This window comes from Platalea leucorodia (genome assembly GCF_965183815.1).
Source record: "Platalea leucorodia genome assembly, chromosome: 5".
Taxonomy (NCBI): Eukaryota; Metazoa; Chordata; class Aves; order Pelecaniformes; family Threskiornithidae; genus Platalea; species Platalea leucorodia.
In genome coordinates this window covers 75,799,067-75,815,098 of record NC_138827.1, presented here as the reverse complement: position 1 = coordinate 75,815,098, position 16,032 = coordinate 75,799,067, and the positions used below count along the sequence as shown (strand labels likewise).

Sequence of the window (16,032 nt, the reverse complement as noted above, 5' to 3'; positions counted from 1 at the left end):
TTGTAAAGAAAGCAAAGCAATTTCAGTTCTGTATCTTCATGCGTACCGAAACACAGAGCACTGTCAAAGTAGAAGTCTGAGGTGAATTTATGCTGAGAAACAGGCAACCCAAGCCTTCATTATCAATGCATGGAATCAGCTACAGTGATCAAATTCAAACAAACCATTAAAAAAAAGGATATTGTTATGAAAGGCTCTACAGATTCAGCTCCAAACCACACAGAACGAAAAATCATCTATCTAGACTGTGTAAATGTTAAAAATAGCTCTGTCTTTTCTACAATGAATGCGAGACAGAGGAGAATCAGTAGCCTGTACTGTGATGAGCTTCATTATTGGAAAAAAATCCAGCAATAAAAATTAATGATTCCTTACAGCTTTTCTAAATAAGATTAATTTACAATTATGCAAATGAACAAATAAGTACTTTTTAACCACATAACAGACAAAGTCTATTATATATAAACACATATGATGTCTATTAAAGAGAAGCATAAATATTTGGACGAAAAATTTTAGAATACTGACCCAGGAAAGATCTGTACAGTCCAGCAGATTAAGTATTTGAACCAAAAAAAAAAAAAAAAAAAAAATCAACAACTAAAAGCATGACATTACATGACCAATGCCTTTGTCTTTCAAAAACAACAATAATTTTTAACTACTTACTATGAAAAACCTCCATGGCTTATTAAATTCATGCTCTTCCTACTCCCACACAGACTTCCCACTATGTAAATCTTTTTGTCTTTTCAGGTACTTCATACGTTTTCTTTCCCAAAAAAGGTAAGAGGGCATGTGTCGCTGTGCATACTCACGCCCACAGAGATACACAGTATAATAAGAATCAGATGTAATCACAACTAGGTTAAGTTTGCAAAGAAATAAAGACACCAGAGTTATAATACCTGCACAGTTATCCCAATATACTACTGTGTCATGAGACAACTATGAGAGAAATTTTGGCAGAATCTGATCCCAGATGAGGATACTTACTGTACAGAGAAAGTATCTTATTTACTTTTGCAAGATAAAAATAATAAACAAATCTGACTATTATTTTTTCAGTCATTTTAATACAAAAATCACTGTTGGAAATGCACATGGAAAAAAAATGACTCTCCATTTATAGATCCCTTTCCATCTCAGCTGTCCACACCTGTAAACTGTGGATCACATCCTTCAAAGAGACAGTGAAGAAATCCTTGCAGCAACTTGAACTCAACTGATTTCAGTAGCTCTCCAGGCCATTGCCTGGGCTGTTTAAATGACAAGGGAGACCGCTCAACCTGAGCAGAAGTTGTGTCATCACCACCTCTGCAGCCATTCTCAGCTTGAAATCACAGCTGGTGAGCAGCTGTATTTTTGGTCCTAGGCTCTAGAACATCTGATTATCTGATGCCTTAAATGCTCATCCTTTACTACAGCATCACTGCCCCTGAAGACAGGTTAAACTCTCCAAGAAGGAGTTTTGCAGAGAATTTTGATACAAGAATATATTTATGCAAACTAGGGGCAAAGAGTGCCAACTGTGGTAGTCAATTTTATTTTGAAACCCTTCCCCACTCCACCCAAAGCACCACCCCCTATAAACCGCTTTTTTCCGTATTAGCCACATATTCCATTTGTTTGCTTACAAATGCCTTTCCTGTGCTCCCCACCTCCCAGAGAATGAAGTGGAGGCTACAAATGAATAACTGGTCTGATAACCTTTACCAGCTTTAAAAAAAGGTTGGCTTTTCTATTAGGGAATTTTTGAATGTTTTTCTCTAATGCAACTTGACAATTACTTAAAACCAACAACCTCAATGAAACAATATCTTCCCTTTTTTTTTTTTCTTGAAGACTACCAGTAAGTACGCATATCATTTACTTATCATTTTTATGAATTTTACCAGTACTTTCACAGTGCAGCTACTCAAACACAGAACAAAGTATTATAGACACAGTTTGTAGTTATTAGCAAACCAGAAACCATCTTTAATGTCAGTTCTGTCCCTTGATATTAACTCTCATCATCGTTTTGTAGGGAGTATCAAGTGCACCAAACCAATATAATAAATCCCCTTAATTTCAGAGCACCTAGTCATGACTGCTGTGAAAAAAAAAATAGCAATCACTTATAAATACATTGCATATTGTAAGAAAAATATTAACTTATGTAACATTACATATTTCTGAAGTTGTGGAAGATACTCAAGTTATGGAAAGAATGCAGAACCATCTACCAAATGCAATCTTGTCCAAAGACCACTGAATAAGAAAAGTCAACATACCCTGTAGTGAGAAGTGAAATACTAACAGTTTTTCAACAGCTCACTAATCTAAGTTGCATTACAGGAACGTAACTTCTTTTTTAATTATATTGGAGAAAGGTAGTAGTTTTGCTTTTTAGCAAGAAAATCTAATCTTTTCCAAATAGAGTTATCAAAACAGGATAGCAAAACAGGGAGCAACCTCGCTTTCACACGGGGGGCAGAGGGAGAAAGCCTCGAGGCGTTGCTCCGCTTTGTGCCCCCACAGCAGCAGCTTTTTTCAAACTGCTTTCCAAAAGGTTGGGCTGTGGGCAGCAGTTGTGGAAGGCAGAACAAGCACTGACCTTCTACAAGTTTAAAAAAGGTTTTGGCATAACACAAGAAAGAGTAAGCTCACAGTGCTTTCTACTATCTTCCTCCTCCTCCTCTTCTCTAGTCTTACACACCAATTCTATAGCTATGCATGCATGCATGCCTTTAGTAGGACTCAGCTCACAAACTTTTTCAACATACTTTTGGTTGCTGCTTCGCATTCCTCTGAGTACTTGGTAGAATAGTTCATGAAGATCTTCTGTAATAAAAGTCAGATTATCCTTGTTCTTTTTTTAGAAAAATGAAAGACAAACATTGATAAGGAATTTGAGGACCTAGATCAAGAGGCTTAAAGGAAGCAAAAATTCTGTTCTCCATTAAGTTGGCACAAAGCAGTCTTAGATGGCAACTAAGCTACCTGTCAGAAAGCTAGTCTTGGCCCAGCTAAGGATTCAAACCTACATACAAAGACCTCCATTTAGGATCAGATTCTTCTGACAATTAAAAACCACGGAAAAACTCCACTGAAATCCGAGTAACGCATTGCAGTTTCATTCTGTTGTAACAGACCATAATTTAATCCTGCACTGACCTAGTCACCTGACCTGGCAAGGTAATTTCTTTACAGTTTCATTTAAAAAAAAACAACAACAAAAAAAACCACCAGAAAAAAGTCTTCCGTATATGCACCAGGCCAAAGGTGGGCATGTGGATTTAAGGCTATCTGAAATATTTTCAGAAAAATTTCTTTACGTCTACCAATAGTCAGTTTTACTTTTTGAAAGAAATAAAAGGTCAAATGCTTAGAAAATGAATTATTAATCTAAATTAGATGTTTAAGAAGGTCCTTTTCATTTGACATAGCTGAAGACACTATTCACACTTCCTAACTCTAGACATTTGGCAAACTAATATGCAAGTTAGCTATATAGTCCATGGATCCTTTGAAGGATAATTCTGAGCACTTTAATTGTAAGCCTCCCTGCCTCCATTAACTTGAAAGGATGCCTAGACTTCCAACTTAATACAGCATTGCACAAGGAAGCAGAGCAGTTCTAATCTCTATTGCCAAAAGTGAAGGAAATTTGCCTTCTCCATATTCTCTTGTTCTTCTCCCATGTCCAAGATTGCTGTCTTACCTTCTCCCTTGCACTAGTGTTACCAGGCTCTTTTTGTGACCTGATTTAAGTCCTGAACACAACAGTAGTCCAGTCATTTATGTATTTTGCTAGTTTAACAAATCCCTGCTTGTCATTGCTGTGAGCCAGATCACACAACTGTGTGTTGATAATCTTGCAAGAAATCATCCTGTGATTATTTCCTCGGTATCACAGGGTAACACATTAACTTGTAGGACTGTTCCCTACAAAGAATCACAGCATAGGGGCCCACAGCATTTTCAAAACTGTCCTGCAAGGTCAGAGATTTCAAGAGCAAAAAGGCAAAGCTGCTACCAGAATACTCTGCCAGAGGACTAATGTCCCAATCTCACTTCCAGCCAAACATACAGAAAGATCTTCAAACGGGCATTAATGAGTGGCAATCTGGACCCTAAAGCACATCTGCTGTTTAATACAGCCTAGGACCCAGGAAAAAGTGATTCTGCTTTGCCTGCTTCTAGAATTTGGGCACTTTCTGTAACAGAAATGAAATTACCCTACCCATTTCCAGGGATCTCTAAAATTTGGACTATGATAGGTATTTCTAGTACACTCACTCTTAAAACTACACCAACCATTCCCATGTTAGTATGGGGGCAAAGGAGAGAGAATCAGGAGATTCACCACGAGATACCACCCCAGGGAACAAGTAATGAGAATTCGTGGAGCAGAATCGGTGTCATCTCCAAATGAGAACTGGGAGGAATATAACAAAGTCTTCCACAAAACTAGCCGCAGCATATATTAGCAAACAACTTGCCGTTATCCCCACGGATAGCTTGCTTAATAAAAAAGGCTTAAGAAAGTAACAGCAGCAGAACAGAACAAGCCAACGAAACCCGCAGCCGTGGCTCCTCTGCTCGATCGCCCGGGCTGCAGCACCATCTCGTGGAAGCCTCGCGATCCCGCAGCCGCCCCTGCCCTTCCCGCCTGCAAGATGCTGCCCCGCTCCTACCTTGATTCCCTAAACAAGGAACTCATTAGCTATCTGCTAGCGGACAAGGAGGCAAGCAATCTTAAATTAGCCAAGTGTGTACCATGCTCTCAAAACTGGTTCCTCCCCCTTTGAAGAGCAAACACCTTAGCCCTCGTGTCCGGGGCGGCAGGTGGGATTTCAGGTACCCCGAGAAGCTGTGAGCTGACCCATGGCTGTCGCCGCTGCGGACTCCAGCGAGACGTGCTGCTGAAAAGATTTTAACAGGCCCACTGCAAAATACGTTTCCCCAAGGCTGCAAGAAACTTCCCTTTCTTTTCCTGCTTATAGGAAACAACTGAAATAATTTCCAGTTCAAGCTGCAGCAGCAAATACACACTTTCTTATTTTCCTGAAACTTCATTTACTTCCTTCTGGCAGAAGCCTGGCTGTGTATCAGATCTGCCTGGGGCAAGGGTAGGGATGGCCCTTGGGAACGGCATCCCTGACAAACTTCAGCCTGAGCTGCAATAAGACAGGGTGGGTATTAATGGTATTGAACAATCACTAACATAAGGAACAGCAAAGGCTCTAACAGTGTGTGAAATATACTTTTCCAGTAGAATACCGTTTTCTTCACACACATAATTTTTAACACCAATCTAAAGAAAATGAGGAGTTCCATGAGTGGATCAAATCACCAAAGCCTTCTAATTTAGTCAATTAATTTCTCAATTTGGTGAATATAAAGAAAAGCAGCTGTAAGCTTTATTTTATATGTAATTTTACTCGCTGTGAAGTAACTGAAATTGCAGGTACAGGTACAATAGCAAAATAGCTTCTAGATTTCAGTAATGGGGTGGAGAAGATGAAATAAACAAGAGTCTATAGAAACAGAGTAGGCTTTTTCGAAAAATATGTTGCTAAATACCTTTTGAAATTCTATGACAATCATACCCTTACTCTAAATATAAAGAAGTAACTTTAAAGTTACCTCTAAAAAGATATTTAGATTTTAAATATATAAAAACACCTCATCTATACATTGTAGAGTGTTATTGACAAGACCTGTAATTCCACGTTATCAAATGTTAGTAAACTTTTCAATAGTGGTACAACAAGGACCATTACCTATTACTGAAAGTTACAAGCCACAAATTGAGGTTATAGTTGTAAAACACAGTGGAAGTCAATGATACAAAGGATGCTTTATAACAACCTGAAGCCACCTATCACAGAGAGGACCTCAGAAGAGGATGAATATGAAGATATGTCTCATGACTCCTTTGTATTCATCCCCATTTGAAAGAAAGTCCATCAAGAGCCAAGGAGGCTGCAGGCAGTGATGGTGTGAAGATCACTTCTGTCACACAGGATCAAGCCAGTTCTGGCAGGCCTGTAATCCTGGTTTCTGTACTGTCAATGAATATTTACAGTCATGTATATTTTACAGTCACCTTATTTTCCAATAGGAGTATTATTAATTTCACATTCATCTCATGAAGACAGAGGAAAACTCCACCACAGATTAGCAGGAACCTTTGCAGAAAGCTTCCTGACGTGTGCTGAACTGTTCACTACCCGGTTCATTAGAAGGGGATGTAGTTATAACAATGAAGTATGAGAGGAGCTATTTGCTTCCTTCACAGGTGGAATAAAGTCTGTTCACTAGTGAGGTGAGATGAATATAATTGTTCTCTTACCATCTTCACAATTAATTCTGTTTACAATGTTAGGCAAAGAAATGGGAAAGGCAGACTCGCATTACAAGGGGTAGTAACACTCCAGAGGACATGGATTAAAATTGAGCCTGGATAACATCAATTTATAAGAAAATTAATTTGTACTTATTTTTGGAAAGTGTTCTTTGAGAACTACATTCCAGTAAATCTTGTTCTCCTACTGGCTCTTAAGCAGTATATTAAATTGTCTATGCAATAATGATAATAAACTGCCTATGCAAGGCATTTCTTTCTTTTAAATGTTATGAAACCAACATCCTTCAGCTATGAAAACAGAATGCCTATTTCAACGTGCACTGGATAGACCAGCATAACTAGTAAATAACTAGGATATAGCCTGATATAGAGATCAGTGAACAAAGCACAAAGAAACATGAATTTTAATTCCTAAGCTATACAGTAACCCCAAAGCACGTGTTCCAGCAGACATGAAATATTCTCAGCATCAGAGCATTCTTTGAGCAACAGTGCCAGAGCATCAGCTGCGATCCCCAGGAATGACTGCAAAGACATCAGGTGCAGGGGTCCAGCTAACAAAAAGCAACAGAAAACATACAGTGCAAACATTTCAGATGTTTTCTATCAGCACACAAAGGAATTTAAATTAAATTAGAATGTCTCACAGATATTAAGTTATTTTAAGAATGCACACAATTAAGTAATTTAGGTGTTACTCAATAGGAATTTAATCTTTTGGACCACTGGCCTTATCCAAGTGATACCCTTACACTACTTCGTTCTAAACCAAACAAAACAATACCATAGACTTTAAGAAAATCAAAATCAGTAAAAAAAAAAAAAAAAAAAAGAAGCTTAACAATTTAATGCAGTTTAACTGTTTCTATACAAAAACAATACCAAAGCAAATCCCCTCATGTGGCTAATAAAAAATTCCCTAATAAAATTAATAAAACTTTTTTCATGAAGATTTGAAATCTGTTCTTTCATCAATACAAAGTGTTAATAAGCAGCAACTTTTGCATCTTCTAGACAATAATTCCTTAAACCTGCAGCATTTTATTTATCTCAGAACCAGAAGGGATGACTTGCTATACTTGCTTGAGATGTAAAGAATACTTAAGATCAACTTTGGCCCTTTTGGATTCTACAGAATGTCAAAACCCCCTAATCTTCTTTAACAAAATAAATGGAAAGGAAGAAATAAAGTATCTATTTCAACTATCAGTAAAAAAAGTAAGAAAAGTATCCTTACAGTGCTCTACCGTTTTCTTCAATTCTGTTGGAACACCACAGAAAAAGGATAATCCTGCAGCAAAATCCTTAAACTATGAACATCAAAGCAAGAGACCATATGGCATACCAGGACCCCTTAAAGAAGGGAAGGAAGAGTCACAACATCCTTACTCTTACAACCATACAGGATCAAATCATTTGTTCCATGTGTTCACTTTCTTATATGCATAGAGAAGTAAGGAAGTACCACGTTTTTCTCAGGATAGCTATGAGCAGAGTCTAACACTGACATAAAAAAACCCAACAAAAAAGCACATTATGTGCTTTGCACCTTTACATTGTGCATGTTAAATGCATTTTCCTCAAGCATTTGGGAAATTTGTTTTGCCCAGTAAGTAAAAAGTATTATTTCAAATTACTTCTCACTTGAATCAGAGGAATTAAAACCCAGACCACTGAAAGCAGAAACAATGAAAGGGCCAGGCCTGTAAATTCCAGCTCTCCTCCTCCTCTTCCCACCACTACATTTCTTTCAAAAGTTTCTCCTGTACCCATAGCATCCTTCCAGAACTTTGTTTTGGGAACAAAAGCAGATGACAAAATACATGACTATTTGAACCCACAACAGCTAGTTTTAAATGGACCATATCTCAGCTACACAAGACCCAACACAGCCGTCAATTTGCATTAATGCAATAGTGCCTTAATACAAGTTGGCTTCATGGGAAAAGAAATACACCAGTAATTCTGAACATGGCAAAATATTATTAACTACTAGTATTAATCTATATTAAGTTTAATCGTTATTTTGGGTGGGGAGGGTAGAGCTTAAAAGCTTCCTCAGACCTCTTGACCAAAATTCAACATCTCATACTAATCATGTACCTGTGCTTGTACTTGCAAACAAAGTGCCAGGAGCTGTACTTGTAGGGAGTTTTCCATTATTTAGCTGCTTCACTCGTTTCAGGTGAGACTTCCCATTGTAATGAACTTGAGCTTGTGCTGCAGAGTTCAGCTGTATATTGCACACTTCACAGAAGGAAAACAGTATCTTCTTTTTTTCTTTGCTTAATTGATAGTCCTGTCTGTCATTCCTCAGTCCTTTTTCTTCAAAGCCCCATAGAACAGCTGGTTGATTCATAATCCCATCTTCAAAGACGTGGTCAGGACTTAATGGACGCTTCATACCTACAAAGCAAACAGACAAAACTGTTACTAGAAGCCAGCCAATAATGCTTACTACTAAATCAGCATTTTCTTTTTTAAAATGCTATACAACATGAACCAAAGACTAGTTCCAACAAATAAGGTTCCAAATTGCAGAGGCGTCGCTTAATAGAGAAATACACGCATTTGTGACACACCGCAGAGCTCAGAAATAATAAGTTGGCAATATATCACAGTCTGCGCACAACAACTCCTAACAACTCATTATTTTCTTCTGCAAGCTCTCTATTTTAAAGCAGGTTTATTATTGCATCTCTAGCAGAGGTTAAGATTATTTTCAAATACATTTCCTCCGCCTCACTAAACACTGGTTCCAGAGCTTTTGACTTTCCAATGCCCATAGCAGTACCCACTACCCCAAATACAATTATTCAACAAAAAAGATGCCAACGAGAGATATTACTGAAACATCAGAAGACAGTAGAACATTCAAGTGAGACTACTGAAGACTTTCCACTTTTATATACACCCAAATCTTCATCCTTCAAACAAGCATTAAGATGTTGTCTATAGTAGTCTGTCAATACCTTCACAATTAAAACTATTATACAGAGAAACGCTAGCTAGAAATTAGTCTTTTGAGAGCTATGCAAATACACAGTAAATGACAGTCCTTGGACAACAATCCAAGAACCTGAAATATGCACTTGTCCCTAGAGAATAAAAACCTCATCATGATAAATGAACCAAGCTGCACAAAGAACAGTTTTATATATTAGGGCGGAGGGAGCTATGTAGGTGTGTGTTTTATTTAAGGTATGCTGCTAAACCAGTAGAGAAGCAGAGAGGGTTCTTTATAAGGGGGATAAGGGTCTAGGGTAACTCAAATAGAAAGTATTTCTGTTTTCTTGGCTAAACAACTTGCTGTTTACACTTTATTCCTTCCTCACCACCACCACCCAAATATTCTTGATCAGCCGAAGGCTGGCTCAGGGAGCTGTGCAGAAGAGCTCTTTCCAGGCAAGAATGCACCTATATGCAGCTTTCGGAAGCAAAGAGGCTTCAAATGCAAGGTCCCTTTTTCAGCCTGGGAACGAGAGCAGCACAGATCTTTGTGCATACCTGCCACTCTGCTAGACAGGAGGAATGAGAGAGACCACACCTCCACGCACACAAAACAAAACATGAAAGCAGTCGTAGCAATCCTCCCCAAAACAGTGTAGCATTCACAAGCAATACTAGAATACTCCTCTTGTTACCCAGACAAGTATATTACCAGGAGAAAGTCTGGTTCTTTGGCACAGGTATGTAAGTGGAAACAACTTCAGAAATAGGTTATTTAAAGAGTCATTTATATGGTGGGATAGAGTATTTTATCACATTCCTAACTCTAGCCCATGCTTAAAATTTTAATATTTGTACAAATTCCTCCTCAAGAATGATTCACCAATCAAGTACTCTAAACAGAGTTGACAGTTGTAGTAATATATGTTTCATAACTGACAGTTCTGTCATCAAATAAAAAAATATAAACAATGCATTAAGATATACATCACTCAAATATTAAACCAAAAAATAATTATTAAAAATAATTGTAGGGTCCAGGTACCTAATTGCTTTTAAAAACAAAATACTAGTGATCCTGAAAACCTAGGCTAGACACTGTCACACTAAATCATTTAAGCGTAAGTATCATGTTTCAAGGCAAGCAACCAAGATCCTCGACTCAGCTGAGCTTAGATAACATTTTCATCTGAAAATTTAATCTGCTTAGAGCTTTGGTATTTGTTACTTTTCAAAGTATTTTTTTAAACCATAACTAACTTGTCCTACTCCCTTTGTTTTCTGTATATTTTCATTTCAACAGCACTGTTGTAGTTTTTGTTCCCTGAAGTAAAAGGTCTTGAAACAAAAGTATTTTTATATTACATTGTTTTAGATACTATAAACATACAAACATAATTATTTAATAATAAAATAGGTAACAGTTTAAAAATCCTGGCTTGTCAGGAATCTTATATGTTTGCAAAAAACAAATAATATAATTAAAATATTTATTTTAATTATAATAAATATAATTCAGTAATTATTTCAGTAATCTAAAATCTTAATGAAACTCAGTTGGTTTGGTTACATTTAGAAGTGGCAGAGGCGAACATCTGCATTAGGAAGCTGTGTGGACCAGAAGGCAGACTGATGGAGCAGACAGCTACTGCTGAGTACCTGTAACAGCACCAGAGCCTTTTGAAAGTGGGTTTATTTTGCAAAATACCAGTCTGGTACTGCATTAGCCCATTATCACTGACAGGCACGAGATACATACACTCCTGGACTGCTTCTTTTGGTTTACTTTCATCCAAAGGAACAAAGCCTTTCAGTTGGTACAGTCTGAGACAGCTCAAATATAAACCAAAGCAGGGTTAATGGGAAAAAATCAGAACACTTGCCTCAGAAGTGCACTCCTGACCAAAAATGATCAAAAATGTTTTTAATATGGACACACCCGGAAAGAACAACTGAGCATAGCAAGGACTCAAACACCACACCTACACCCTAAGGCAGCATCCCAGCTGCCAGCCTAGAAGAAAATTAACCTTCAGACAAACAGAAAGAAACTACTGTCCAAATTTCACTTTTGTTTTTACAAACCGAATGGTTTTAAACTCACTTTTACTACAAAGTACTGTCTTAGTTGCATTAACACAGGCCAAATGTCCTTAAAGCAATCTCTTGCTATTAATTTAAGAATTAAAAACCACAGGCTGAAATTTTAAAATAACCCTGATTGCCTGAAGCTCTGCATCTAAATTAAAAGGTGACCTGATTATAAGCAGCACTGACCTCACAACAACTACTGGGAACACCAGATGCAAAGCACTTCCAAAAAACACACCTACACCGAGCATCTTAAACCTTGGCTTTAGGAGGGCATGCAGCAGCATACTCCTACTGGTCTGACCCTGGAGAGGACCTGTATGCTTGTAGCCAGAAACCAAACCATGCTAGCCCTCAGAAATCTGCCTGCTCCCATGCAGAAGTCCCAGCCCTTGTCTTCCTGACATTTCAGAGACCTGAACATTTGGTGTGGCAAATCATCTGTGTTTGAAAAGCTTTGTCCAGTCCCTTCTAGAGTGTTTAAGACGACAATGTTCATGGCAGACATCCACCGAGATTTTACAGGATGCACATCTTTCACACAGTAATACAGCTTTTATCGTAACAATCCCTTTTTGTGGTGTATGTATTTGTTCAAAAAATAAAAAGGTTATTACATGAAAGGTCCCAGTTGTCTTTAAAAGTCTGTCTCCTTCCTTTCTTCTTTAAAGTTAGTGTTGGAAAAAACACACCTTTAAAAATACCTTCTGAAATGTCCTGGCTCTAGAATATACAGAACAAGTACAATTCTGCATTGCGTCAGTGCAAGAATCTCAACATGAACACAGATGTATTTTGTAAGAGGTAACCTTTCTTTAGAAGGCTATCTGAATGCTTTACGCTTATGAAAGAAACTTGTACATACATATTAAATTGTAATTACAAAAAAACCACAAACCAAAAAACTTGAGCATTCTTCCTATTTTCTGCATTTCCTAGTCACTCAAATTTATGCAAGCAAGCATCTGGCAAGTGTCTTTTTTCTTCAAAAAGAGCTTTTCACTGCAGACAGATTTTGAAGAGTTCCGGATGGTACTTACTCTCACTCATCAGGAGTCAGATATGAAATGGGGCCATTTCGTTCCTCAGGCTTACACATAGCTCAATAACATTATCACGTAACAGAAGCAGCTACGTGAAACTACAGTCAGTGAACTGAGAATAAAGAGAAGTTACATGATCATTACATTCTGATAAATCAAACAAATCATTTAGAGTAATAGTTACAGATGGGATTGTGAAGAGTAAGAGTTATAGATGGGATTGTGAAGTATTTAGAAGTAGGTTTAAGACTGAAAACAAGAGTATGAGTTCATTAAAAGGGAGAAAGGATGGAAATTATCATATGGGGAAAATACAATATATTAATCCTGCAAGCTCCCACTTTTGTATAACCTGGATACAGCACAGCATAAGCCAAGTCTCAGCAGCGGCTGATACATAACAATATCCACAAATTCAAATGTCCCATACAAGAAGGACATGATTCTGTGATCACACTGGAGTGACACACACATGACAAAGGTAGTGCTGTGTCACTGTAGTTGTATTTACTCAATGACTTAGAGGACTAGACCAAATTAAAAATTGAAAGGTGAGAACGTGAAGAGAAGGAAAAAAAGCAGGAAACAAAGAAAAGCATTCAAGTATGTTAGAAAACATCCAGCTGAAATGATCTAGAAAAATCTAAGTCCATAAAAGGATTGTATGCCATATTCATCTTTCATAGGTACTTGAAAGTCTGCTTCTTTCTCTTGCAAAAGTAAGTTCTGCTTTGAACCAGATATACTCACTTTTACTCTGATCAAAATCATGAGAAGAAGCAATGCAAGTAAAAGAGCTTTTCAGGTATTTGACATAAGCTGTTACCAGACTAAACAAGTTGTCCCCTGTCACGTTTCTTCCCCAGTACACAGAACTGTGATCTATCTGAATAGATTCTGCAAGCAATACTGGAGCAAGAATAAATTAGTGATTTATGACACCACATTAAAATTCTTAGGTGTCATGAGATACCCTGTTAGGATTTCTGAAACCACATCTTCCCAGCCTCTTGCAGCTGGCAAAGAAATCTAAGCATGGACATCCTTTGTACTTGAAACTCAAGGCAATTTGCCTTTCAATTTAGCTAATTTACTTTTAAACGGAGTTGTGCTTTCAGAGGAGCTACAGAGAAGTATTATATATAGTACACTGTTGTAGGTGAGAATGTGCAAATCTTTACTCAAAGGAAATAAGCTTTGGTTATCCTAATGAATTAGTGATGGTTACATGAAGCATTCTCTTCCTGAGTGCTGGTCCAAAACTTTTGCAATGCCTATTCCTAATTAGCTGATACTTCAAAGAACCATTATGCTGGAAATGTAATTAGACTGCCGTCCCTCTGTGGATCTCTGCCAGGTAAGCAAAATAGAGAACGTACTTAAACAACGTACATATGGGCAAAGAGAATTTTCTCCTTTAGCCTTTGGAAATAGTCAAACAAATTACGAAGACCCAGGAACAAATATAAAAATTAACTGGCTTTCTATATTGTTACATTTCCAAAAAGACTCATTCAGACAACTGGGGAGGAAAAGAGAAAAAGAGAGAGACCCAAGACTGAGCCTTGTGCTGTACACCTCTTAAGCACCTCCTATGGAGAAAAACTAACTATGCAGATGGACCAGTGAAGTCTGCATGCATGTCTTAAGAGCTGTGGTCTTGCACTGGAACAAGTATGATTCCATAGTTCCTCATCTCTGCCATAAAACACTCATACAAACACACAAAAAAAAAAAAAAGGAAGGGGGGGGGGAGCCAAAAACAAAACAAAAAAACCCACCCAGCTTGAACACTTCCAGAGCATTATTTAAAAGAAACTCACTAGAGCTGCTTTTCAGAAGTCTTATGACCTTTCTTATATTTTTAGACATTATTTCCCAAACATAGATAAACTATTGAGAGGCATATGGTTTGCACCATCTGGGCAACAAGTTCTATTGGGATACTGTGGTGAACAGCATATGCATAGTGCCTGGTGCACAGTATCCTACAGTGCTAAAAAAGCACTAGAGACTATTTTGAAGCCAACCTTGAAAAATCCCCCATATGTTTAAGGGACCAGTTTCCTTTCAGAAGATGTGTTCCTCTTTCTTTCAGTACAAATCAAAACAGAGAACTGCCATGTTTAATCTTCATCTTGTTTGGAAATTCCTCAAGGAGGCATCATATTCTGCAATGTTTCCACCTGTCAAACTATTTATTACCCATCCATACACATCTGATCAACTCTTCCTTATTTCTTTCATCTCTGCTCACAAAGCACATAGAATGTTTTCATTCAAAGTTACAGTAAAAACTGGATGGTTGAGAAAAGTAAATACATTTTTATTCCTTGTGACAGATAAAGAATAATCAGTTAATCATGGCACACTGACCAAACCAGGTTACGTAATTTTTTTAGACTGTATTTTGATGCTGGTTTATCAATGCAAAGAGGAATAAGAAGTCAGCTTGCTATTCCTGTGCGTGAAAAGTTTTGAATGGTGTAGTATGACAAATGGCTGACAGCCTCTTCACTAACACATTTTAGAATATTTAACATTTGAAAAAGATTCTCTTTAAACTACAAAAACAGATGGTTGTTTCACAACACAAACATTAGCTGTTCAGTACAAGGTAATTCAGAAAACTGAAAACATTCAAGTAGCTAGTATTTTGCTTTGTTCTGCCAGCCTTGAAGTAGTCCATGTTAAGGAAACCTAAAATTAGACCTACTGTACTAGACTGTGAGCTTAGCTAAACTGGAGTAAATAAAATCACTCTTGACTTAGATTATCACAGACTGTGGTTGCATGTGCCCATGTTTGTAGCTAGCTCTAATTACAAGGTTGATCCTTTCCTCTTTAGGCCCTGTAATTACAGATTTCTGGCATGCTTAACATTAACAAGAATAGATTTACACATAGACTTATTTGCCAAAGAGATATATCCTCACCTGACATAACATATCTGATTGCTGCCAAGAAAGTTAATCAATTTTGGAGTCCAGACAGCTATCTTGGATTATGCTTCAAGAGGAACAGATACCTTTCTAGCATTATCATAACACTATTTTGCTTGATGAACCATTTGACCAGTTGGTGCCTTCTACTCAGGAATCTGTCATTAAGCCATTACTTACCTTCAGTTAACTTGCACTCTACTTTAAGTACTCTTATCTAATTGTAGAACACGTAGATGCCCAAAGTGTCCAATGGATGGTTACATATGTCATCTTAGACTTCTGTCCTCCCCTACTACGTGCGTAAGTCTATCGGAGAGACTAGACCTGCCAGGAAAATGGCTACTCAGCTCCCTTAGCTTTCTCCATCAACAGGTCTGTTGTATAAATCCATACAACATTCCCGATAACCACACTGCCACCCCTGGTGTGTTATCTGCAACACATTCAGCCAGGTACCACATAGTCCAGTCTTTGTGTTGTAGTGTTCTCATAAACAAAAAAACAAACAAAAAAAAAAAAAAAAAAAAGAGTCCACAACATACCAAACATCACTGATTGCCAGTATCAGGTCGTATTTACATCTTATTTCATCCAGGAACACCAGTTTTCTATCAAAGATCTCAACCCCAAATATTCTGGAATTCTA

General features: G+C 37.6%; 1 protein-coding gene across 2 annotated transcripts in view; it reads right to left on the bottom strand.

Annotated features, from left to right (window-relative positions):
• ZNF385B (zinc finger protein 385B) overlaps window positions 1-16,032 on the bottom strand; it is a gene marked incomplete at its 3' end in the record, with an annotated part of 151,548 nt that overhangs the window by 131,617 nt on the left and 3,899 nt on the right. For both annotated transcript variants that reach the window (XM_082312261.1, XM_082312260.1), the window contains one exon: window positions 8,462-8,764. In XM_082312261.1, coding sequence (XP_082168387.1) covers window positions 8,462-8,762 — 301 coding nt within the window. In that variant the 5' untranslated portion in view covers window positions 8,763-8,764. Of the gene's footprint in view, window positions 1-8,461; window positions 8,765-16,032 lie in introns of those variants that run through there.